The 24,736-nt window shown below is 34.0% G+C and overlaps 1 protein-coding gene across 1 annotated transcript in view; it reads right to left on the minus strand.

The window, feature by feature from the left end:
- The window catches only part of LOC127852547 (uncharacterized), a 48,257-nt gene extending 24,801 nt beyond the window's left edge, over nt 1-23,456 (minus strand). The window contains exons 1-9 of the mRNA XM_052386502.1: nt 22,949-23,456; nt 21,291-22,330; nt 14,516-14,630; nt 8,404-8,528; nt 7,126-7,327; nt 6,562-6,711; nt 6,095-6,221; nt 5,845-5,975; nt 3,870-3,901 (exon numbers count right to left, since the gene is read on the minus strand). Of these exons, the coding sequence (XP_052242462.1) occupies nt 3,870-3,901; nt 5,845-5,975; nt 6,095-6,221; nt 6,562-6,711; nt 7,126-7,327; nt 8,404-8,528; nt 14,516-14,630; nt 21,291-22,330; nt 22,949-23,456 (2,430 nt within the window). The remainder of the gene's footprint in view (nt 1-3,869; nt 3,902-5,844; nt 5,976-6,094; nt 6,222-6,561; nt 6,712-7,125; nt 7,328-8,403; nt 8,529-14,515; nt 14,631-21,290; nt 22,331-22,948) is intronic.
- Nucleotides 23,457-24,736: the final 1,280 nt, after the last annotated feature.

Consider the following 24,736-nt stretch of genomic DNA (forward strand, 5'->3'; position numbering starts at 1 on the left):
TAATAGTGTCGTAATGGTTACGTACAATTTAGATGCCATCTTTTATCTGATCTTTAAAAAAAATAACAATTTCACCGCTGCATCGCCGTGCATTCCTGTGTTGAAACTTTCTATAAAAATTAAAAGATTGATAGCCATTGATTTTAATGTTATTCGAAGCTTTGGTTCATGATTCAATCAAGAAACATATATCAGAAGAACCTAAAATATTTACAAACCCAGCACTTGATTTTTTACTTTGGCTCAGTCCCTGTACATTCCATGATAATATTGATACCTCACCGGCATCGTGCTCCTATGTTTGGACCGCGCTTCCGTCGATGTAGAGGGTATCAAATATAAGGTACGCTTGCTTGCCCTGTCGCCTTGCTTCTTTCATCTTTGGCACTAATTTGCGCTGGTTTTCAATAACGTCCTGTGGAAACTGTTCGAAAACACGGTGCACAGTACCATCCAGCTCTTTCCAGCGCTTTCGAACACTCTCTCTGTCCTTGAAATAAGTGAATTTTGCTAAGATATTTCGAACCTTGCCAGGAATTGGTAAACCCGGTGAACGGTGCACCCTTTCAAAACTTATGGTGTCTGCAACTTCACGTTGTATTTTGAAGGCGTCTTGGAAGTGCTGGCGAAGCCTCCTTTCCGTCGTTCTGGTGACTCGCTTCCAGATGAATTGTCCTCCGCTACCCCGGTGAATATCAAATTATTCCGCATAGACTGCGACTGGAAGTATGTCACGTTGTCACGCAGGGCGTCCCTCTGCTTCTCCAGCTCCTGTACCCGCTCCGACATCTGTGCCGCGTGGATATCCGCCCCGTCCACCTTGTCCTCGAGACGCGTCACGCGCTCATCTACCTTCCGGCCTCGGTCTTCTAGAGCAACCTATAGTTTATTGATATCTTTCTCCAAGTTTCACATTTTTTTCTCGATGGAATCAAAACCGCCCATCTTCTTTTCCACAGACTCGAGGCGATCACTTCCTTTTTTCATCAGTTTCATTAAGTCCCGGATTGTTGGTTCAACATTATTTTCCGCCATTTCCGCACTGTCACATAACTGATCAAATACACTTATTTCTTAATTATCCTCTCCATAAAGCACAGAATTAGTCCATTTCAAAACTTCGCTTACCGACAATTCGGCTTGACTCCCCAAACGGGTCTTTTTGTTTATGAACTTTCCGGTTATTTGGCTCATTGTCACTACTGTTTTTTTCTTTCCTCTTTTTATCTCTCGTTATTGTCATCGTTCAATATATATTTTGATAAAGCACACAAAGTCCACTATATTATCACTATAAAGCTGTTTAATTCAATTAAAAAATTCAAAATTTCTTTCCCAAATGAAAATTACGACCGTTCGCGCCAAGATCACGTGACAACATCGGAACAAACTTGTTGCGTGATCATTGTATGATGTTACGTACTACACATAACAGCTCTGGGACATGTGGTTTCATAGGCATTTTTGGAGTTATTTTCAGGAATCATATCGTTAGAATGGCTCTTGAGGGGTAACTTCTTTGAACGATCTTTTTTGGCAAAAATAATAATTGGATATAAAAATAGCTTGATGTCGTGTAAATATGCTGTACATGGTTTTTCAACAAACAATATCGCGCAGCCGGTTAAATCAAGGCCTACCGTTATGTCTGTGTATGCCTACAAAATCACGAATTCAATATACATTGGGTTGATTCGTTTTTTTACGTTTTGCTAATTTGCTTTTTGAAATATATCATTTTGTTTTATAAGATATTTGATACACTTAATATTTTTGCGTAAAATGCATTACAAGTAGAATTTTCATAATACGTGGCTATTTGTCATAGTTTTTAAATAAAAACAAATACGTCTATGAGACTTATGAGGTGAGCCCAATTAAGACTCCATGGTTTTACTCATGTTTAAGTCACCGATATACCTGATTACGATCTGATTTACAATGTCAAAACATTAAAAATATAAGTGTGTATTGATAATATTCCTCTTACGCATGGACGTTTTCATACGAGAAACATAAATTCATAAAACATTGCAGAGGATCACTATGAGATGTTACAAACGAAGTATTAATCTCTTAGAATAATATTTCAATATGAATGTTTAAATAAATATTTTTTTGAACTCATCTGCCCAACTTAAGCAACGCAAAAAACTGTGTACAATTTTAAACGCGATTTCAATAAGGATAATTACTGTGTGGTTTGGTTAAAACCCGCTTAGCATTTTATGACGAGATGCCGTTTGAACTAAAAGTTTAAGGACGACTGGCGAGGGACGAACGACTGCGCAAGACGCACAAAAGGCGAACCAAAACGCAACCCAGAGCATTGTGTGAACAGGTGAGCTAAAATACAAGAAAATTACAACTTTAACAATATTTTGTACGTATAAAAATGTTATTTTGCATAATTGCATTGTTTTTTCCATACATAGTATTACACCCGATTAGAATGCAAATGACAAGTCAAACAATCTAACTTTGTATATAATTTCGAATATTACTTCATCCATTGTTAAAATACAATTAAATTAGATAAACTACATCATCTATATAAATACTGGAAATTTAGAGAAACACCAAAATATAATTATGATTTTGAATAGTGATTTGAAAGCGTTTGACTTCTTCAATGTTATTGATAATTTGGATCTTGCATTGACCAGTTTCGAAATTCAAGTAATTCTTCCAACATGTTTGTTAGGCGAGTGTATTAGAAAAAAACCTTTACCGTCCTTCGTTAAACCATGGGTGAGGAACATTTTGAGTAAATTGAAACTACGACCATATCTTGAAATGTAGAACACACAGTCTCAATCTCAATAATAACGATTTTACCATAAAGCATATCTAGCAAAATTAGACAAACAAGTTACTCCTTTAGTGTAAATACTTTTACTCACCTTCACTGAGTAAAACCAGTATTTTATTTTTTATAAAGTTGTCTTTATAAAGACATTGTTTATAATTTAACTTTGATATTACATTGATGTATTAACGTATACAGCCAATATGAGCATAAATAATCTCCACGTTTACCTCAAAGTTCATGGCGATGATCCTAATATTTTGTTTTAATATTATTTCGTACATTCCTAACAATTGACCGGCATACACAATTACGTCATTGAAGGTCAAACTTTTCTATAAAAAGTATACATACATGCAGACATGACTTGCATCTTTCAAGCCAATTTGATATTGACATTTGATCTGTTGACTTACGATCTGCAGGAATCTTCCTTTCTTCGCAAATTACTATCACACCAATTTGCAGGATATTAGTCGAAACGCTCTCTTACTAGCGTGCGGAGATTGATAACAAAATACCAAACCTATAAGACATTGCCATTATACATGTTGCCATGAAAATCAATTTTCATCTTAATTTCCTCTAAAGTATCAATCACTATACCAATTTGAAGGAGAGAAGGCCAAATCATTCTTAGCGCATCATGCATACAAGGAAATGGTCTATAAACAACAGCTTTACTTTTGGCCGACAGATAAACTTGTGCAAAGCAAAGTACTACTTTACATCTGAAGGTGCATAAGTAAAGTGCTGTTATGACCACATACTCGGATTTATAAGGGTTTGTATTGAAACTTCAATCGGGTCAATAACGACTGAACAGCAACTGAACCTACTGCATCTCTAGTGAAAACCAACGGAACATGTTTGCAAATGAATAGTTATACAGGCATGTGCTATGTGTTCTAATTATTCTTCACAGGCATACCCATATATACATTGACAAGCGGGCGGATCGGTGGAAAATTTGTGTTTATTTATAAAAAGGTGTACAAAACATATTGATAACGTATAATTACTCACTCCCTGCGTTATCAAACCATGTTTATTTACAAACCTTATCATTCTTCGAAGTCCATGCCTCTCTTGCTGAAATACAAGACAAAAAACACTGTTTAATATACTTATGCCTTTGAGATTTGATAAGCACAAGTAAGATTATATGATAAGGTAAACGGTAGATTTTCCAATTCATTTAATTTGTTATTGAAGATTTACGATTGGTGATAACGTTTAGTTATACAATTGCAAATACATTAACGATAATTATCAGTAAATGCCTAGTTGCTCAGTTAAGACCGATATATACATTTTATACAAAAAGTAATGTTACAGAATAGTAACATTTTATAGAAAATACGAGGTATGAAGAACAACTTTTGGGCATTCCAAGATCTTGTTACATAATCGTTTGTTTTTATCGAATCAAAATCATCGAAAAGATAAAACACATGGCACACACTCAACAAGTTTGAGGAACATTAGATGTTTTTCTACATCACTGCTTAACGAAATTTAATATAATATACCAATGTAATTCGCTCTCCTCACTAAATCTAACGTTTTACAATTTTAAAGCATTCTTAAAATTCACACACGCGCACATGCAACAAGATCACGCATAGTCACACGAATTAGTCTTTATAACATAGATCGTTACGTAGAAATGATCTTTTGGTACATATTTGTTGTTGATACATTCGTAAGACACTATTTGATAATACGTTTAAACATTGTATTTAAGATTTGGTGTCACGTAATCGCTTATTGTTCGTGGAGGACACACAGTAACAAACAAAGTTAATTTATTTTAATTTAATAGTGTGTAACCTATCGTTCGATTACACGTCATGCGCATATTGCCATAATGACGTGACTCGCATTAACTACATCTTGTTACATTGCGGATAGGGCAAGTCCGTCCCTTTACATTAATGTCAATTCATCCGTATTCTAACGTGGAATGAAATACTCAACAACAACGCCATATGTGAAGTCCAGTTCAATTTAACATCTAATATCATTCATATTTTCAAATATATCAATGCAGTCTGACAACTACATGATTGGATCTTTCTCGATCCGTTCACCTTAAAATCTAATCGCAGAGTGTTGTTTCTACATAAACAATTCGTTCTATCTCGTAATACACATTAACATAAAATATTAATATTCCTTATAATATATTTCATTGGTCAAAGTGTTTCACTGACTACTTGCTGACTTCTAATTGGTTTGGTCATATAATTCTCTTGTTATTTGTTAATTGCCGATTGGTTGATCGCTAAGTTACTGTTCTACAGGACATCTGATTTGATTATTTGTGGCGATAGACAGTTTTAATGCAATCTTATAGTTGAATAAGATTAAGTTTCCCGGTGCATGAGATTAGAATTTCTGTATCAATACCGTTGACCATTTTATCAATTGAATACCTTGTTAAATATACAGTCTCTAAATAGCAGATTCTCCTATCTAAATATACTATCTTTGACGTTTCAAATTGTTGATTCAGTCTACTCTACAATGAATGCAAAGATATGTCATGTTTCTACTTGCGCGAAATAGTAATCTTCAAATCCTATAATTATGGCCACTATATCACAAAGATTTGCTGTTAAATTTCCAAACTTCATTTATGTTATTCTTGTTTCTAACATTCAACTATTTTCTTTATAGAACTCTTATTATTATGATAAAATATGTATCATTAATTACAACAGTTATTTTATTTATAAATATTAATGTAAATACACTTTTAACATTTTCTTACATTATTAAAACATCTATTTAATTTCTGTAATCCATACATGATTTTGTCATTCATATTATTAAAACATCTCTTGATAATGTCTGACATAAAATTGACTTATAAATTCCTATCACATTATTAATATTATCTGTAACTAGATTTCTATCATATTGTTATATTATCACAATATTTATGTTTTATGAATAAACAATAACGGGGCTGTTAAGTTACAATGGGATAACTGTTGCGAAACATTTAATTAATAAATGGTGTATTATACCTGTTGAATCATGACACACTTGTGCTGTTGCAGTTCCCTCAGCAATGTTATCTGGGCGTATAAACGACCATCGTTTTTCACGTACTGTCTCTTCTTTGAATAATTCGGCAATATCAACGACAATATCCGTCCTAAATATACATCATAAAAGTTACAGCAGTATGCAACGAGCATTTACTCTTAATGGCTGCATGGAACGCGTTTCATTTAAAAACGGGATATATATGCATGTATCGACTACGTAGTTTACCGATCGGAAAAGTTCACAATCAGCGTGGTAGTGTAATGTTCTGCTACTCGTTGAACTAACGCCAAAGTATCTCCACTACTGATGGCAGCAATGTTGATGGATGGTATTTTGAACGAAGAATCTGCAGCTGTCAAGAGAAACTTGTTTTGGAATATTTGTTTTTTAAACATGGCCAATGTTAGAGTTTTCGGACGGACGGACAGACGCCACATATTAGACATTTGACCTTGAAGGATGATATTGACCTTCACCTTTCACCACTCAAAATGTGCACCTCTATGAGATGCACATGCATGCCAAATATCAAGTTGCTATGTTAAATATTGAAAAAGTTATGACCATTAAAGTGTTCGGACGGACGGACTGACTGACTGACATACTGACTGACTGACGGACAGTTCAACTGCTATATGCCAACCTACCGGGGGCATACAAATATTTATTTGTAAAGAATACTCTGTAGCCACCTTTAATATTTTTACTAGTTTTTCCAGTATCCGCATTAGACGCATCCTGGTCCGTTTGCGCCTCTAAATGGTTTGTTTTCTCATGCATAGACTCGTTTGGTTGTAACGTCTGGCCATTCGGGGACTCATTCATTATTCTCTCCAAGTGAGCTGAACACAGATTAAATGGATATATAAATTAGTTAATAGAACAATTTAAAAATGTGCACATACATTTAATATTAAGGTTGATTAACCCTTTTTTAAATTATTTAAAAACAATAATGTGCAAACTCGTCCTCATTGTATTTTCTTTCTTTGTGATATCATTATTTCATGTTCCGTTTGCAAAATTGCAATTGCATATATGATACAGTAAAACGGTTATAATGGGCAATGATATTCATGGTAAAAACGTAAATTGTAAAAACGAAAACACTTATCACTTAATCTACATAATATCAACACAATAGATCTCGGTATTTTAAAATCTCTTTACATGCTTATTTAAACGAATGTTTTGAAACTAATTCATATGCGAGTTAAAGTCGTTCACATATGAAAGACATAAATGGAGAATCATACATTTTACTCTAGCTGTAGACATTTCGAAGGCTATTTTATTATGTAGTTCAGCTCGAAACTCCATATCGCTACCAAAACTTTTAATAACTGTCTCGTCCACTAGGATGAAAAGACCGTGGTTTGGGTCTAACTGGCTAGCAAAACCTTTGGTATTTTGAGATCGTGTGTAACCTCTGGGAGGACTGTCTTGCGACTTAAATTCCTAGAAATAAAACACAACAAAAAAATCGGGTGTAAAAATATAGCATTTGATTTAGTTTTCAATCTGTGTAATGGGTAGGTACATGTTAGACAATGAAGTTTACTTGTATGGTTACAAAATATTGACTGTTTTCGAATTCATACTAAAATCGACAACAGACTGTCCCGTGCAAAACAGTTTAACTGTTTACACTTTCTTACACGTAAGCATTCGTCAATTCCCCCTTACCAATCTCTCTATATGGGTCGTGCTCTGTGAAATGGGTGTTTATTGCATGTGCGAAATGTGTCGTCCCAGATTAGCATGTGCATTCCGCACAGTTAATAAGGGACTACACTTTCCGCTTTACTGATATTTTCTGTTTAAAGACAGTATCATCTTAGTAAAAAATCTAGTTAAGGCGGTAATTGTCGTCCCTGATTAGCCTGTGCGGAATGCACAGGTTAATCTGGAACGACACTATACGCACATGAATTAAACCCCGTTTTCACAGAGTATGGCGAATATATAGTCAATAACTGCAACATAATTTGCGTTAAGTTTACACGAAATTGTGATGCACAATCTACAAGTCACTTCTGTTAGCATACATGTGCATAGCTGCAATATGATAAAAAAGAGAACGATGTCAACGTTTTCTTAAGATATAAACAAAATATTTCGACTTTTGTAACTTAGATCTGTTTTATTCATAATTGATGCTCAGTCTATAGAATGCGTAAAAATTGCTGCAGCACAGTGAGTATTTTACATTAAAACATTAAGGCATTAGGAATTCACACACGTTTACAGACATTGACAATACTCTGATTTTCAAATGAACTAGAAGTCGACGAAGAAGATGTGTACATAGCAAACATGCATACTAAAATGTATTGGTGTTGCACATAGATCGATCGAGTGGTAAGATCATTAATGTCTTGGCATAATGAAAAAAACGTAACTGTATAACTTACTGAACAAAATGATGATGCTACCTTCAATCCAATTTTCCTTACTCAAAACCATCATATGTTTAAGAGTCAGAAGTTAAATCTTTGCAGCTTTCTTAACGTTTATTTATATATTAAACGTACCTTTATCAGTAATTCCCCCACTTTTTTGTACTTTTCTGACTTTTCTGACACAACAGCAGTTCCAAAATCGTCAAGTTCAGGCCAGTTAGCCTTAAACCACTTTTTTAACCTGTCAGTCAAGCCCTCTGAAAAATAAATGCAATACAGTGTAAAGTTTATTTATACCTCTTCATACAGAGTAATCAAACTCTGTTTCGTGGTACACATATAACGTAGTTTGATGTTATAGATTTCCAAAATTAAACAAATTAATCCTATTTCTCTTATGATAATATACAAACATTACTTTCATGACTTGCGCGACAGTTTAAATTAGTTTTTGCTACACAAAGAATCTGTTAATTTTTGTGTAGTTTGCTAGAGCTACCTTTTGCTGAAAAAATAGAAATAATTAAAAAATGGTAATTAGTGTGTTTAATTTCTATAAGTCTTAAACAACATGTTTATTTTAATGTCGAAATTGTGCCAAAATTATGCGAGAGTTATGGAAAATAACGTATGTGTATGCCGATATTTAAAATACATTTAAATATTTGAGTTACTGTTACCTTCATATCAATTTATTTGTGTTTGTTTAAATGAAAAAATCATAAAGCATTTGGAAAATTTGCAAATGAAAAGTCTTATCATTCATATATAACATTAGATCATTTTCATATGCGTTGCCTTCCCGCCCATCGATTTTATCCGACTAAACAAATCATAGTTTCATCGGTAATCAAAACAATTGTATTTATTTTTGTTAACCAGGAAAATAACATATGCGAAAACATATCAATAGTATTCGCATATATGCTATTTAACGTATATGTTCATGAGATGTTTTGAATATATTAACCTAAGACCCGCTTTATTCTGGAGAAAGTTATCCGTTTTAAGCTTGTCTAACTTGGGACACATATATGATGAGGTCAATAACGAGATCAACATGTGTTTATTAAATGTTCAATGACTGGTAAACAATATACAAACTGACAGTAAAGAAATGAAATTATTATTCAGATACTTGAAATTTTATTGCTGACAGAAACATGGTCAAGTGATACTTTTAATTATAATGTTGATAATTTTACATCCTTTACTTTAAACAGACAAATTAAATAAAAACAGTTCTAAAAGAAGTAGTGGTGGAATTATTATGTTTGTTCATAATAAACTAAAAAATATGTAACATTATTAAAAGTAAAATTGATTATATAATGTGGATTAAACTAGATGTTTAATTATTAAATTTAAAGAATAATTAATTGTTGTGTTCAGTTTACAATGCACCACAAGGCAGTGGAATACAGTACCTTTCAGAAAGTAATGCTTTTGGACTTATTAAAGATGGCATTCTTCATATAAACAATGTGTATGAGTATGAAACTTGTGAATTCCTTATATGTGAAGATTTTAATGCTAGAGTTTAGGAAAGACCAGATTGTGAAGTACATGACACTGTTCATTTATGTGTAGAAAATTTGTTACCTTATTATTATGTACAAGATGTAAACTTACCAAGACGTAATCTTGATAAAACTGTAAATGAGTAAAGGAAGTTTTTTTTAGATTTTTGTAAAATACCAGGTTTAAGAATAGTGAATGGTAGACTAAGTTTGGATAGAAATATTGGAAAACACAGATTTGTAAGTGCACAAGGTTGTAGCACTATTGATTTTGTTCTCTGTAATTAATTCATAAGTTTGAAGTTTTAGATCCTAACATTTTATCAGATCACTGTGTAGTTAAATTTAGTATGAATGTAGAACTGAGATACAGACATATCCTTATAGCAATAGCCATATGGAAAATGATGCCAAAAAAAACTACCATACATTTATAAATCGGATTATGATAGACTGTATTAATGCATGTTATTGCGAAGATGTTATCAATACCTTTGAAACTATTAGTTGATGTATTGATCAAACTCAAAACAGTGACACATTGGATAGTTATTTAACCCAAGTGTGTGATGTAATATATAAAAATATAAGTACACCAATATTAAAAAAAGAGTTTGTTGACAATACAAAGTTTCTTGATAAATATATTTTTAATGATGCCTATGTTAATAATGAATGTCAATATTAAAAAAAATTGTATTATATGAATCTTAATATGTACAGACATCATCCCTCAGAGGAAAAAAACCAAAGCATGGTAGAATCAGAAGTCTTTATAAAAGTACAATTAGGAAAAGGGCATATAAAAATCAAACACTTGAATTAGAAAATGCAAGACTTACAAATGCACAACTTCATTGGAAAATGATTAACAATTATACATGCAAAGTCAATAAGTAATATATAAGTAGTAAGGAGTTTTTAAACTATTTAAAATCAATTAATGACCCGAACTCTAGATTTCATCAAGCTGATCAAGATGTTTGTTTTATCATGACCGGTACTTAAATTGAGATTACATATAATTCTTAGATAGCTAAATGTAGCATTTACTGATCAAGAAATAAGTAGTGATTGTAAGCAAATTCATAATGGTAATTAGAAGTAAAAGTTTCTTAAACGTTGTTTGTAATTTGTTTAATAAATTCTTTGAATATGGGCATTTTCTGAAGTGTGGTGTGAGGGTTTTATTGTTCCGTTACATAACAAAGGTGATAAACAGGATGTTATAATTACAGAAATTATAAAATTATAAAGTACTTTTGGGAAATTATACACTAAAGTTATTAACAATAGACGTAACAATTGGGCTGAACACTATCATGTCTACATAGAGGCACAGGCAGGATTCTGGCAAAATATGGGAACTATTGATTACATTTTTGTGTTACACGTTGTAACTAATTTTTTATTAAGTGAACACAAAAGGTTGTATGCCGTATTTGTTGATTACACCAAAGCGTTCGATTATTTGGTTAGGGATATCATCTGGTATAAACTGTTGAAGCTAGGTATTAGAGAAAAATGCTTGATATCATAAAATCTTTGTTTTCAAATGTGAAATCAAGAAAAAAAGTAGGTAATACAATAAGTGATGAAGATTTTTCCTGTTTTTTAGGAGTTAGACAAGGGGAATCATTACCACCATTTATATTTTCTATTTATTTGAACGACTTAAAAAAACATTATGTGTTAAATGGTTGTAAAGGAAAAGATAATGGAATGCGAAAATTATTTGTGTTGTTATATGCAGATGACATTGTAATAATGGCAGAAACTGATGAAGAACTAATTTAAGGATTGTCTATGTTAGAGAAATATTGTGATAGGTGGAAATTATGTGTTAACCGAATAAAACAAAGGTTAGGATATTTTAAAAGGGGAACAAATTAGTAAAGATATTAAATTTGTGTAGAATGACCAAGGATAAGAAATTGTTAAATAAATTACATACTTAGTAATTGTATTCACTACAGGAGGATCTTTTGCAAATACCTTCAAACACTTGCAGGTCAAGCCTCAAAGGTTGTTTTTAAGCTTAACTCATATTGAATACATTATCCAACAATTTGAATACTTACCAAATTAGAGTTGTTTGATCAGCTTGTTTAACCAATTTTAAATTATGGGTAAGAAATCTGGGGCTTAACTGAGTCAATGGCAATTGAAAGTGTTCATTTATTTTTTTTCAAAAAAACTGCTTGGCGTGAAAATTCAAACACAAAATAATTTTGTATATGAATAACATCCTTGATAACTAAAAGAGCCATTTATAGCGACATGTGTGAGAATTTATAAATAATTCAAATAAACATTCTTGGGCAAAATCTGTTTGTAATCTGTTGTAGACATTAAGCTTTCAATATTCATGGCAAACCAAAGGTGTAGGTTGTGTAAAGTGTTTTTATCCTTGGTAAAATCTAGATTAAATGATGCATTTATCCGAAATTGGATGTCAGAACATAATAATTCTTCAAGAGCAATAAGTTACAGCCAGATTTGAAATTTGAATTGCAACCTTACTTAAAAATGTTAGTACAAATAAGTTTAGATCTGATCTTTGTAGACCAAGGGATCATCCCAAAGATTAGAAATCGAATAAGGCAGATGGCATAAACCTGAAGCCATACATTTTCAAGATAGAAAATGTCAACATTGCAATGTTCTTGAGGATGAATATCAATTTGTATTATAATGCTCCTTATATAATGATATTAATAAATTGTATATGAATTGATATTACTGGAAAAGACCAAACATAATAAAATGTATTGAAATAATGCAATTGTACAATACAAGTACCAACATAAACTTAGCTATGTATGTACGTAAAGTCAAAGAAACCTGTATAAATATCAATACGATTAATTGTATATAATTCATGGACCAAACTGAAATTCTTGCTCTCTAGTAGATTCGTCTTTGATTGTTTTTATTTTTTCGTTATAGCATTTATTGTGAAATAGATTCTTAATGTTGTAATCCAAACAAAAAATATGTCCTTGACCTTTTAATGTATTGATACTTTAATTAACAACTTATGAAATTCAATACTGATCACATGTAATGCCTGTATTTATGTTACTTTGTTTTGATCATGTATACCCATTGACGGTATGTCTATTGTATATATTGAATAAAACCCAAAACCTTTATCTTAAAGGGGCCTTTTCACAGATTTTGGAAGATATTGAAGTTTGTCATTCCATGCTTTATATTGATAAATGTAAACATTTGATATAAAAAGCTCCAGTAAAAACTAAAATTAAATTAAAGAAAGAAAAAAAAAGTAACCCATCACTGGGCTCAAACCACTGACCCTTGAAGTAAAAGCCTAACACTTAGTGCAATCGGCCATCCGATCTCACACAATTAATGATGTATTTCATATTTTATATAAGCAATCCTCGTAGTGTCACAAAATATTACGACAAAAACAGAAGTCTCCAAATTAAAAAATCGTTTCGAGTTGCAACGCTTTAAATTTTTATATGGATATAAAAGATATTGTAGAGCATGGTAAATGTTTAGTATTACAGTTTCCTCACATATATATTATAACTACAACAAAAATTTGCGAATCTGAAACCATTTTTTTATTTTGTCAATTTACCAAAAATCAAAACCAATTTTCAGATTCGCAAATTTTCATTTTAGTTTTGATATTCGTGAGGAAACAGTAATACTGAACATTTACCATGCTCTAAAGTATTATATGCATCTTTTGACGATTTGAAAACCTTAAAATTATAAAGCGTGGCAACGCGAAACGATTGAATAATTTAGAAAGTTCGGTTGTCGTTATATTTTTTGAAACTACGAGGATTGCTTATATAAAGAAAAAAATACATTCGCTCATAGCATGAGCACGGATGGCCGAGTGGTGTAAGCGGAAGACTTTTACATCCAGGACACCAGGGGTAAGTGATTCGAGCCCAGTTGAGGATTACTTTTTTTCTTCTTTTTAAATTCTATTCTATTCTTTAGGTCCAATGTTTAAATTTATTAATATAAAAAATTTAATGATACACTTCAACATATGCCAAAATCTGTGAAAAGGCCCCTTTAGGTCCCAAAAACAATAATTGAAATCAAGATCTGATATTTTTGACTGGCCATATGACGATCAATAAGACATAAGTTAGCAAAATTATCAAGACAAGTGTTAGAGTTATACGTTGAAACTGTTGAAACAAAACACCTCTATTGCCTATGTGTTACCGTATAAGTCTAATGTTTATATAAACGGTATGTCTCCTTAAATATATGCACGTATAGCAATAGATTTAAACAATGCACAATATCACTCTCCAAGTAGATATGCATCTTTTAAATTGTTATATATTCATGAAAGCATTAACAAAACGAGAAGATGCATTTCGGAATAACATTGTTCAGCTTTAAAATGCGGACATGCGTTTATTTTATTAAAACATTTTACAAGTAATAAAAATAACATAATGAATGTAACAAGTTCTTTGACGTGATATAAATGGTATTTTGACTTTAATAAAAATGAAGAGAAAAAAAAGAAGAAGTTAGCAAGACTTACCTACAGAAACATTATTTGTTACCAAACCCTTAACATATCGATTTGTATATTTGATAGTTAATATTTGTTACTATATTGATACATAGAGTTAACTTGATTTGTAAAGATTGATAAATTGTACGTTTGTCTTCTATTACAATTACAGGATGACAAATGTTGCTAAGATACTTACTAAGAGAAACTTTAACAACTGAATTTTTACAGCAGTGCAATGTTAGACCACACGCTTTGATCAAGAGTGCATTTTCCTTTTTCACGCTCAGCACTTTCCCAAATTTACCGAGTATCTGCAAAGGAACACATAATAAACATACACTATTAGAACGGTCTTATATATAATACGTAAACTCAATAAAAAGTAGATAGCAGAAAAAGATGTTTGTTTTATTATTATTCATCGACTATCGCAATAAAGCAAACCGCGAGCAACACGTTTAAACAAATGCATTCTTTGTGAATTATATTTCATATTTTAATACAATATGGAATACGAATATAATAGGTTGTGTCCTTTTTTGCCTTTTCAATTATCGCATTAACGAATCACGTTATTTTGACAATGCAACTTTTCAATTTTCATTGGATAACTTGAAAAGTAAGTCTCATTGACTTATACGGGAATCAAATCATTATTAAACATACCACCTCAGTGATATCTGCCTGAAATGTTATATATTTAATGTCAACGGAGTTGTTATCCGCGTCAATATCAGAGGTTATAAAATTGTTAAAGAATTTTATAGCAGTATTCAGAATTCAGAAATGATACGACATGCTACGAAGAAATCAGTATGAACGCATGTCTGTCGATAAGTCAGGTTCCAAATGGCTTTTTGTTAATAGATGTTTAGGCTAGCAAATTAATATATATATAAATATATATAAATAAATATAAATAAATATAAATAAGTATAAATAAAAATAAATAAATATAAATAAATTAATAAATAGAAATATATATATATATATATATATATATATATATATATATATATATATATATATATATATATATATATATATATATATATATATATTGGTGGTGCGGTGGTAGAGTGGTAACACTCTGGTCTACCATTCCAGAGGTCCCCGGTTCAATTCCCGGCCGGGGCACTGGAAATATCAGAAATGCTTTAAGTGTTTCCCACCCAACTAGAGATGTACTGGTATGAAACCCAGGTAATTCTCGCGTGTATCGGTGCTATACACTGAGCACGTAAAAGAACCAAGGGATCTATTCGCAAAGAGCTAGGGTATCGCACCCGGTTTTTTTTGTATCCCAATACTGTCTCTTCTGCTTGCTGTCTCTTCAGCAAAACCAAAGGACCCCATTGGAAATAAGTGCTTGCACTTTCATAGGTTATCCTTGACTGCAAGGTCAAAAGAAATACATACATACAATATATATATATATATATATATATATATATATATATATATATATATATATATATATATATATATATATATATATATATATATATATATATATATATATATATATATATATATATATATATATATATATATTCACACATAAGGCAAGTTACGGGGTCTCTGATTTAGAAATAGGTTATGGGGTTCCCACATAAAAAACCTGTATTTCCATACCCTTTTTTATCCGATATTAACACGAATTAAGGTATATAAGGGTACCTTATATATTGTTATTTATGAACACGCCATTTATTTAACGTCTTATACAAGGAAATATATAGCGAACTTATTTGCGAGGTATATACAATTTCAATTTCAGACGTGATTGTGGTTTTCGATTTAAGACCTTATTGTGAGATTTGATTGCATTACCTCCCCTACACCCCCCTCATAGTAATTAAAGGAGCCTAGAATGCGGGGTTGTATATAGACCCCGTTTTTTATATTGACCTCGTAAGTACAGTCTGAAAACTACCGAGACCGCGTAACTGGCACTATATATTGGTATATATATATATATATATATATATATATATATATATATATATATAGATAGATAGATAGATAGATAGATATATATACATATTTATTATGTTTTTCTTCTGATTTGGGCAGCACTTTTGCAAATATCACACCGTTTAAGGGTTTACGGAGGTTTCGTCACACTGCAGTTTCGTCACACTGAATTTACCGTAGAAAACGGGTAGAGGGTTCGTCACAATGGTAATATATAGGTGTGAATAATACCGTGAATCTTTAGCACCTTTGATTGACACCTTTCTTCTAAGTTAAAACAACATGTTTTTGTTGTTAAATTAAATACAATTAGATAAATTGAAGTATTTAAAATGTTGCAATTAAATTACATAACACAATGTTGTTAATGATTCACAAAAATCCATTTATTCACATACAACACAATATTACACAATAAATTAACATACAACTCTACTCAATAAACGGTAAAATAATATACTTACCTTTACACAACACAAATTTATTTGCAAACAATATTACACCAAACATAAATATTTACATATATAACATAAAAATATAATCAAATACAACTCTACTCAATACACGGTATAATAATATACTTACCTTTACACAACACAAATTTATTTGTAAACAATATTACACCTAACATAAATATTTACATATAAAAGGGAAAGGGGGACGAGCATGTAGAATCCAAGGTCAGCACGCCCGGCTCGCGTATTGATTCTTCGATGCCACCCTGAAATAATGTTTATTTATTGAGCAAAGTTTGTGAACACTGTTATTTATTATGTTAGGCAAAATAAAAATGCTGTAAACGATGTTCTTTATTACGTTATTACGAATCTAGATTTACGGTTAACATGTTCGTACTTAATACCGATTTGTAGCGTTTATATTTGAAGTTCAGTTTTAAAAATTACATCTTGCTTAGGAGAATAGAATTCTGTATACGATAGAAAAAAATGGTTTTAAAAATGAATGTAAGTAAGGAATGAATGCGTACGAAAGTATCGCGCTGTCCTAACGCAGAGACTTGGCGATTATGCTTTTGTTTTGATACCGGCCATTTAATTTCCTTTGTCATGATTATTATATTTTTATGGAATATGTTGAAATATTTTGTTCACGAAACATATCAATAAAGCTAACTATTAATGAAGCTTAATAAATTAAGGATTACAGCTCTTGTTTATAACACAGAAAGGGTGTTAATTTTATGACGAGACAGCGTATATAGCGGACCCTCTTGATATTTTTCTTCCGGGATTTTCAAGAATCTTTAAATAATTTTAATTAATTGATTATTTAAGGCAAATAACCTTTCATATAATTATACATAATAACCTCTTTGAAAATAAACAACAAACGATGAATGTTTCGACACCCATTTTATTTGAAGTATGCATGCAAAGCCGAAACATATGAAGAGGTCAAAATCGGCCGAGAAATGAAAAGTATAATTTAAAAAAAGACGTTAGTGGGTACATCAAAATGTATAACCTCGGCACTTCGATGTACGTACGCTTATCGATAGCTACCGGTCACGTGACTAAGATACGACAAGGTTACAAGATAACGCATAAACCAATAAAATCGGATGATTAGTTTTTGCATAAAATTGAATTTACTACAGTTAGGCTAGTATTCCATCTATCCGCATCCGTATCCGCATCCGTTTCCGCAAAATCCGCTATATTCCATTTATCCGCATACCTCGAACCTATCTTTCTTTTTTGGGAAAAAAATATATGAATAAGACGGAAAATTATAATTAAAATACTAATTATGAAGGACAAGCGTGAATTTAAGTAGATATAAGGTAAAAATCATCAATCTGCCTGTAAGAGAATACAAATGGTTAATACCTGAAACATCTTTTTCTAGTGCCTCGGCTATGCTTTTCCAAACATTTGAAGTGAAATAAGAGTCCCGATATGCAGAACTTCGTTGGTTGTATAATTCCGGGTAATTTTCAACGAATTCGATTAGTTTTTCAGTTGATTTTTTAGATGACAGCTTCCCTCATCGTGCTACATGCCGTCCGTATCTTGTCCGCATCCGCATTAGAATGCTCACTTGAGCGTTCTTTTTCGGACGCCTATTGCGCGTGCGGATATGCAGATGCGGATGAATGGAATAAGCGCAGTGCATTTCAACTGGTTCTATTTTTTTGCGGATGCGGATTTGCGGATGCGGATGCAGATACGGACAGATGGAATAGTAGCCTTAAGGGTCAAATACTCGATTCAACTCCTGTCAATATACGCTCCGTGACCGGATCTACCGGAATCTAGCCAAATTCTACCAAAAAATACAATTAAACGTTATAATTTGTATATGCAATGATAATTATCATCGAATTGACCACAAATTATGAAATCCTATAAAATATATGACCCTCCAAAATCATCACAAGACTCCCAATTGACGCCCTCGTTAGGTGAGGATATTGCAAAACAATTTTGATATGTACTGTTTTAAATGCAAACGGTCGCGGAAAACTGCTTGTATGTATTTTATAATGAAGTTGATACAATATTTGCATACTGGATTGTGTTTTAAAGAATTGTGTTTACATGCACAAATACTTCAGCACTATAAGCACTAAATTACTTATCTCAGAGATGTTTTCTGTGTAAATCCTATTTTAAATAAACAATATAGCAAGTTGCAGTTAAATATATATATATATGTATACATTTGATTATAAGGTAGCGAGTGAATTAAATGAGTAATTGAAATGTTTGTAAAATAAATTATGTTTACTGATACATGTCTGAACTTTATTGTTTACATTATAAAAAGTTATATATTTTATCTATTTTATCATATTTAAATGAATAAAAAATAAACACATTAATGCTGGGTAAGTATACAATCGAAGCGTGATACTTCGTATTGTAACGGAAGACACCCATCAATTATCGGTAATTGGAAGTACATGTAAATTTATGGCGTTTGTTGAAGTGTCACATATTCTGAAAATATCATGTTTGATAATGCACAAACTATAAATAATGTAACATTTTCACACCTGCGAAATAATGTTCTACTCAGCGTGCTTATAAGTCATTAAATAACGATTTGGCATCATGACACGTAGACATTTTATCACGAGGGCGTTCGTCCCAATTGTTGAATAGCAACAAATCATAACAAGAGGGAGCTGTCGATGAGCCGATGAATAACGATAATGCGCATACTATTTAGATTCTCACATTATATTATTGCATTCATTTTTTCTATGATATTGTAGCGTTCTGCCGATTGCGTAGATCTATTTATTGTTACTTTACAGATAGATTCTGGATGGTTAATAAAATGACTTTAAGACAATAAACGTTTCAAACTGTTTTTTTTATTCACTATTTCCGTTCACCTTCAACTTTAAACATTATACAATTAAAGCTGATATTACACGTATACAGGCACCCACTGTCTAACAAATTATGTGTACACTGATCCAATTGAACAGATACAGATTATTCCCAATATAGCGATATTTAAAAATATTCAATATAATCAGCTGATCAAAGACAGATCAATTCACACAAGTGCATTAATGCAATACATGCAGCTTACGCTTTAATAGTTACTTTTTATGTTATACTGTTAGTAAAGTATAAAGTATTAAAATAAACCATTTAAAAGTTAAAGCAATCAAACCACGTACTCGAAAGACTTTTAAGTTAGATTTTTGTTTTAAAATGACGTGGAGTTGGTTCCTATGAAATGACTGAGCGAGACTGCCTCGGAGCAAAAAATTGGCTCCTTATATACTCTTTGATGGGATCGACCATAAATCTGGGGCGAAAAGCGGTCGAAAAATGGTCGTAAGCTGGTCATATACCGACTATCGGCCAATGACCAAGAATACATGGGCAAAAAGTGGTCGGTGACGAAATAACTGGTCAATGACGTCATTATGACTTAGCTACATTCGAACTTCAACTTAACAACTGACTCAGTAAAACAGACAAATGGCAGCCATCTTGGATTTAAAATAAGAATTAAACATAAAGCGCAGTTAAATTATGACATTTACAAGAGCGGTGTATTATACCATGAAATGGTGTGGGCGTTTTCTGTTCGTTGCCGACATCCTTGACTTGGAACAATTCAACCGTTACGAACACAGGAAGTAAGATGGCTGACGGCTGACAAAAATGTGATTTCACTCAAAGGAGTTTTACGATTTCTTAATGGATAATGGCATCTTAAGCATAAAGGAACAAACATATAAAGAGTCTAAGTAGAAATTGATTACATGCAATGGATATTACCATTCACAAACGTGAGTAAGAAGTTGAATATGTGCTTTAAGGATCAGTGTAATGAAATTTCGCGAGTCGTAATGTTACTTGCAATGTAAAGTCGGAACACAATCAAGCCCAGAATAAAATACATATTAAGTGTAAAATTGTGCTTATAAAATAATAAAATTTGATAAGCACAGTTTATACAAAACAACGTTGGACATGACTACTCGCGTTGGGTGCCTGTTTAAGATGACAAAACAACACCATCAAAAGGTAAGAATTGTTTAAACAAACATCTTTAAAGTCAATCAGAAATGCTTGGGCATTTCATTACCCCCCCCCCCCCTCGCACAAAATTGGCTCTCCTGAGTCAATTCACAAATGTCAATTTCAATTAATTTTAAACATGAATGAAAGTATACTTTCAAAAGTCCATTGGTGGCCTCAATAGCGAGGTTTCACGGTATTCAAATACTTATGTTCGAACTTTTATGAATAAACATTTAAACTAAAATTTGAAGTAACGTTATAAACAGTACATTAACAGATTGTTCATATGAACTTTCTGACAATGTCACTTCTTCATTGTGAGGTGTCTTTTTGTAAATTTAAACTTTAAACTGTAAAGATTATAATTAAAAACAATGTTCATGTACTGAGTGTTTAAAGTCACTTTCTAATGTTTTTAGAAACACTTTTCACTGATGAGCGGTTCTCTCTTCGCCGCAACCTGTCCATGTCGTCCCTCACCTGGAGCACGGCCGTGGTTACTCTGTGCAGCAAGTCGCTCTGCCTCTCCAACAACCGGGTATGGCGGCTCATTTCTGTCACAATCCTTTCTACACCTGCAGCCATATCCGAGGTTAGTTTTTGGATGTTCCCCAGGATAAGAGACGTTGGCACTGCTGTTTCAACACGCTCCTCGGGGACTTTCGGAAGGGATCTAGTGGGAGACGCTGATTGTCTGACCTTCTTTGCTGGAGTAGGCTGAACCTCGGGATCTACCCCTTTAGCCGTAGTTGACCCACTACACACCTTTTGCGCCAGCAACTCCAGAGGCTCTTCATCAAGGAAATCTAAGCTTGAGGTGTCATCCAGTTGCAGGACGATCTCATCCTGGATGGGTGTTCCGGGTGTCACAACCGACATGACGAACTTGGCTCCTGCAGTAGAATTTGGAGTCTTCGCAGGCTGGAATAGCTGGGCCTGACCTGCTGCCTTCGGTGTAGGCCTGTAGAACGGGACTTCATTAGTAATATGGTTCTGAATGAACCAGCCATTCGAGATGTCTTGAAGCGGAAGCGGCAGATGGTTGGGCACATAGGGTTGATGCCTGAACATGTTCAGAACCGTCGGCGCGGCAGTGACTGGTGACTGGAGTTTAGGCGCCTGAGTAGTCGTAAGCCAATCAGGTAGTATTGGATTTTCTTCTGGGACATCAAACCACCCTTCTTCTGCTTCGTCCGCATGTGGCTCCGATACAGGGTCTCCCAAACGTTCAATGTCCAACTCGGAGACAATGTAAGGGTTATCTGATTTATTCAGATATCGACGTAAATCCGTTACGCCCCTCATCTTCGCCTCCTTAACATGGGGTGCGTATTTTGTAACGTGATCCAGAAGGTGCTGCTGTGTCTGACATCTGAAGCTGCAGAGGCTGCATGTGTAAGGTACTTGGTCAAAAGTAACATGGTATTTGAAAAAATGGCCCACAAGTCTTCCCTTTCTGTCGGTCCTCTGACATTTTTTGCAGCGGTACTGCACCTTGGTTTCTTTGCTGTCTCCATATCCTGCAAATATAGCATCATTGATTGAAGGGCGAGTTACCGGTCTAGTTGAGGGAACCAATCTGTCTTTGATCAAAAACACTTTGTTTTGACCCCTTTAATTACACTGACTTTATGGTACTTTTTTCACGAATTTAGAACTTTTGTGGATGACTGTGATACCATTAACATTTAAGTTACTTATTTATATATTTATTTAAAGTCTTGCGAGCTCGCCAAGTATCTGTGATATTAAGACTGTGATATAGTTAACACCGATTTGTATACGATCATCAGTGATATTATGAATGTGATATCGCTTATAATGCTTTGTTGAGTTTTTTGTTTATTGTTAATAACCTGTTTATTGTTAATATTCTTGTACACATGTCTGTGATAAACGGACTGGCTATAAACCAGACTTTTCTATCATAATTTTTTTTACTTTAACTTTATTTTTATAGAGTACATTGTACATGTATGTATCAACAAATTCAAATTGCAGTATGAACAATCATATACTAACGAAGTAAAACTTTAAGCACTTGCTAAACCGAAACTTGATTAAATAATTTACACTATTTTTGCACTTCACTTTCAGTTTATTTTGCACTTTTAACACCCAAGCTGGGATGTTTTTGCCTCTGTACGGCTTCAATTTATCATGATGCACAAGTCTATTATGACCATCTCTGTCAATTTGTATCATGAAGTTAATTGCGGATCTCTTTTCTTTAATAAGCATAGGTCCCTCATAGGTTTGCTCGAGTTTAGGACAAGATCCAACTTTACGACTTTCGTTCAAACACCACACTGGGTCGCCCACTTTATATTCTTGGAGTGAAGCCTTCTGGTCGTACACTGCCTTGCTGCGCTTTGCTCTTTGTTTTACGTCGTTTCTGGCAATTTCATGGACACGGACAAGCCTTTCTCGAAGTTGTCCAATGTAGCCGGCTTGTTGCTCTGATATGGCATTGGGGGAAGGACTGACATACACGAGATCAGCTGGCAGACGGACTTCTTGACCCGAGACCATCATGTTTGGAGAGAAGCCTGTCGCCTCATGGGGTGCAGCTCTGTAAGCACCAGCGAGACTGCCAAGGTGCTGATCCCAGCTTGTCTGCTCCCCCGCTAAGTATGACTTTACCATTTTGATTAGCGTGCGATTGAACCGCTCCACTTGTCCGTTGCCTCTGGGATTCCGCGCACTGGTCCTCGACTTGGTAACCTGTAGAATACTGCACAGCTCTTTGAAGAGGTTGCTCTCAAATGCGGCACCTTGATCACTGTGTATCTGCAGCGGCGAACCTCATCGTGCGACGAAATGCTCAATGACCGCATTGGCACAGGTTTCCGCGGTTTGATCGGCTACGGAGATGACCTCAACATACTTCGTAAAGTAGTCACTCATGACCAGGATGAACCGGATACCTCTAGATGTTACGGGCAGAGGACCCAGGAAGTCCATGCAGAGAAGATCCCATGGAGCTCCTGACTTCAGGTGGCCCATTGGAGCTCGAGGTAGACGCTGTGGTTTCTTATTTGCTTCACAGACATCACATTGCTGGACATACAACTTCACGTCGGTCTTGAGGTCGTACCAGTTATGCAACTTGGTGATGTTCGCCTTTGTGCGTGTGATACCCTGGTGTCCTCCTACAACGGTGTCGTGCATCTGGCCAATCAGATTGGTCCTCAGCTGAGTGGGCACCACCAAACGTTTGACGGATACCCTATTGAACGGACACTTGAGGTACAGCACATCATCGTCTAGGTGGAGCTGCTCCCACATCAGTACGTAGTGTCGTGCTTCAGGGCTCCAGTAGGCTGTATCGTCTCTGGATGGCCTTCTTTGTTCTTTGAACAAGGACTTTACAGGACCGATGCAGGGGTCAGAATTTTAAAGCCTTGCCATTTCCTGTGGAGAGTATGTTCCCATCCAGGCCTTGGCTCTTGTCACCACTCTTGAGATGTTACCCGGGGTGCTATCATCGCTGCTCTTTTCACCTGACCTGACATCTGCTCTCTCTTCGAGAATAGGGGGTTTCCAGCTAGCCAGCATGATTTCCGCTCTGCGCTGACACTTCGAACATGGACCGCATTTGAGGGGCTCGCTCATGTCCACCTGGTCACAGGAACAGTCTCTAGGACTCTCACACCGTGAAAGTGCATCACGGTGTGCCTGCTTTGTGCCAGGGCGATACTTTCTTTCAGCACGGTTCATAGCTCTGCTTGCGTAAGAGATGACCCGCTCACGACCTTCTTGTTCTTGCGACAGTACGCCACCTATTCCCAGGCCAGATGCATCTACATCAAGCAAGAATGTTCCGCCATCATTGAGTGGATAGCCCATCACTTCCGGACTCACCAGTGCCTCTTTAATGGCCTTAAAAGCTTCTTATTGCGCGTCATCCCAGTGGAAAACTGCGT

The sequence above is a fragment of the Dreissena polymorpha genome, chromosome 12 (assembly GCF_020536995.1).
Source record: "Dreissena polymorpha isolate Duluth1 chromosome 12, UMN_Dpol_1.0, whole genome shotgun sequence".
NCBI classification, from domain to species: domain Eukaryota; kingdom Metazoa; phylum Mollusca; class Bivalvia; order Myida; family Dreissenidae; genus Dreissena; species Dreissena polymorpha.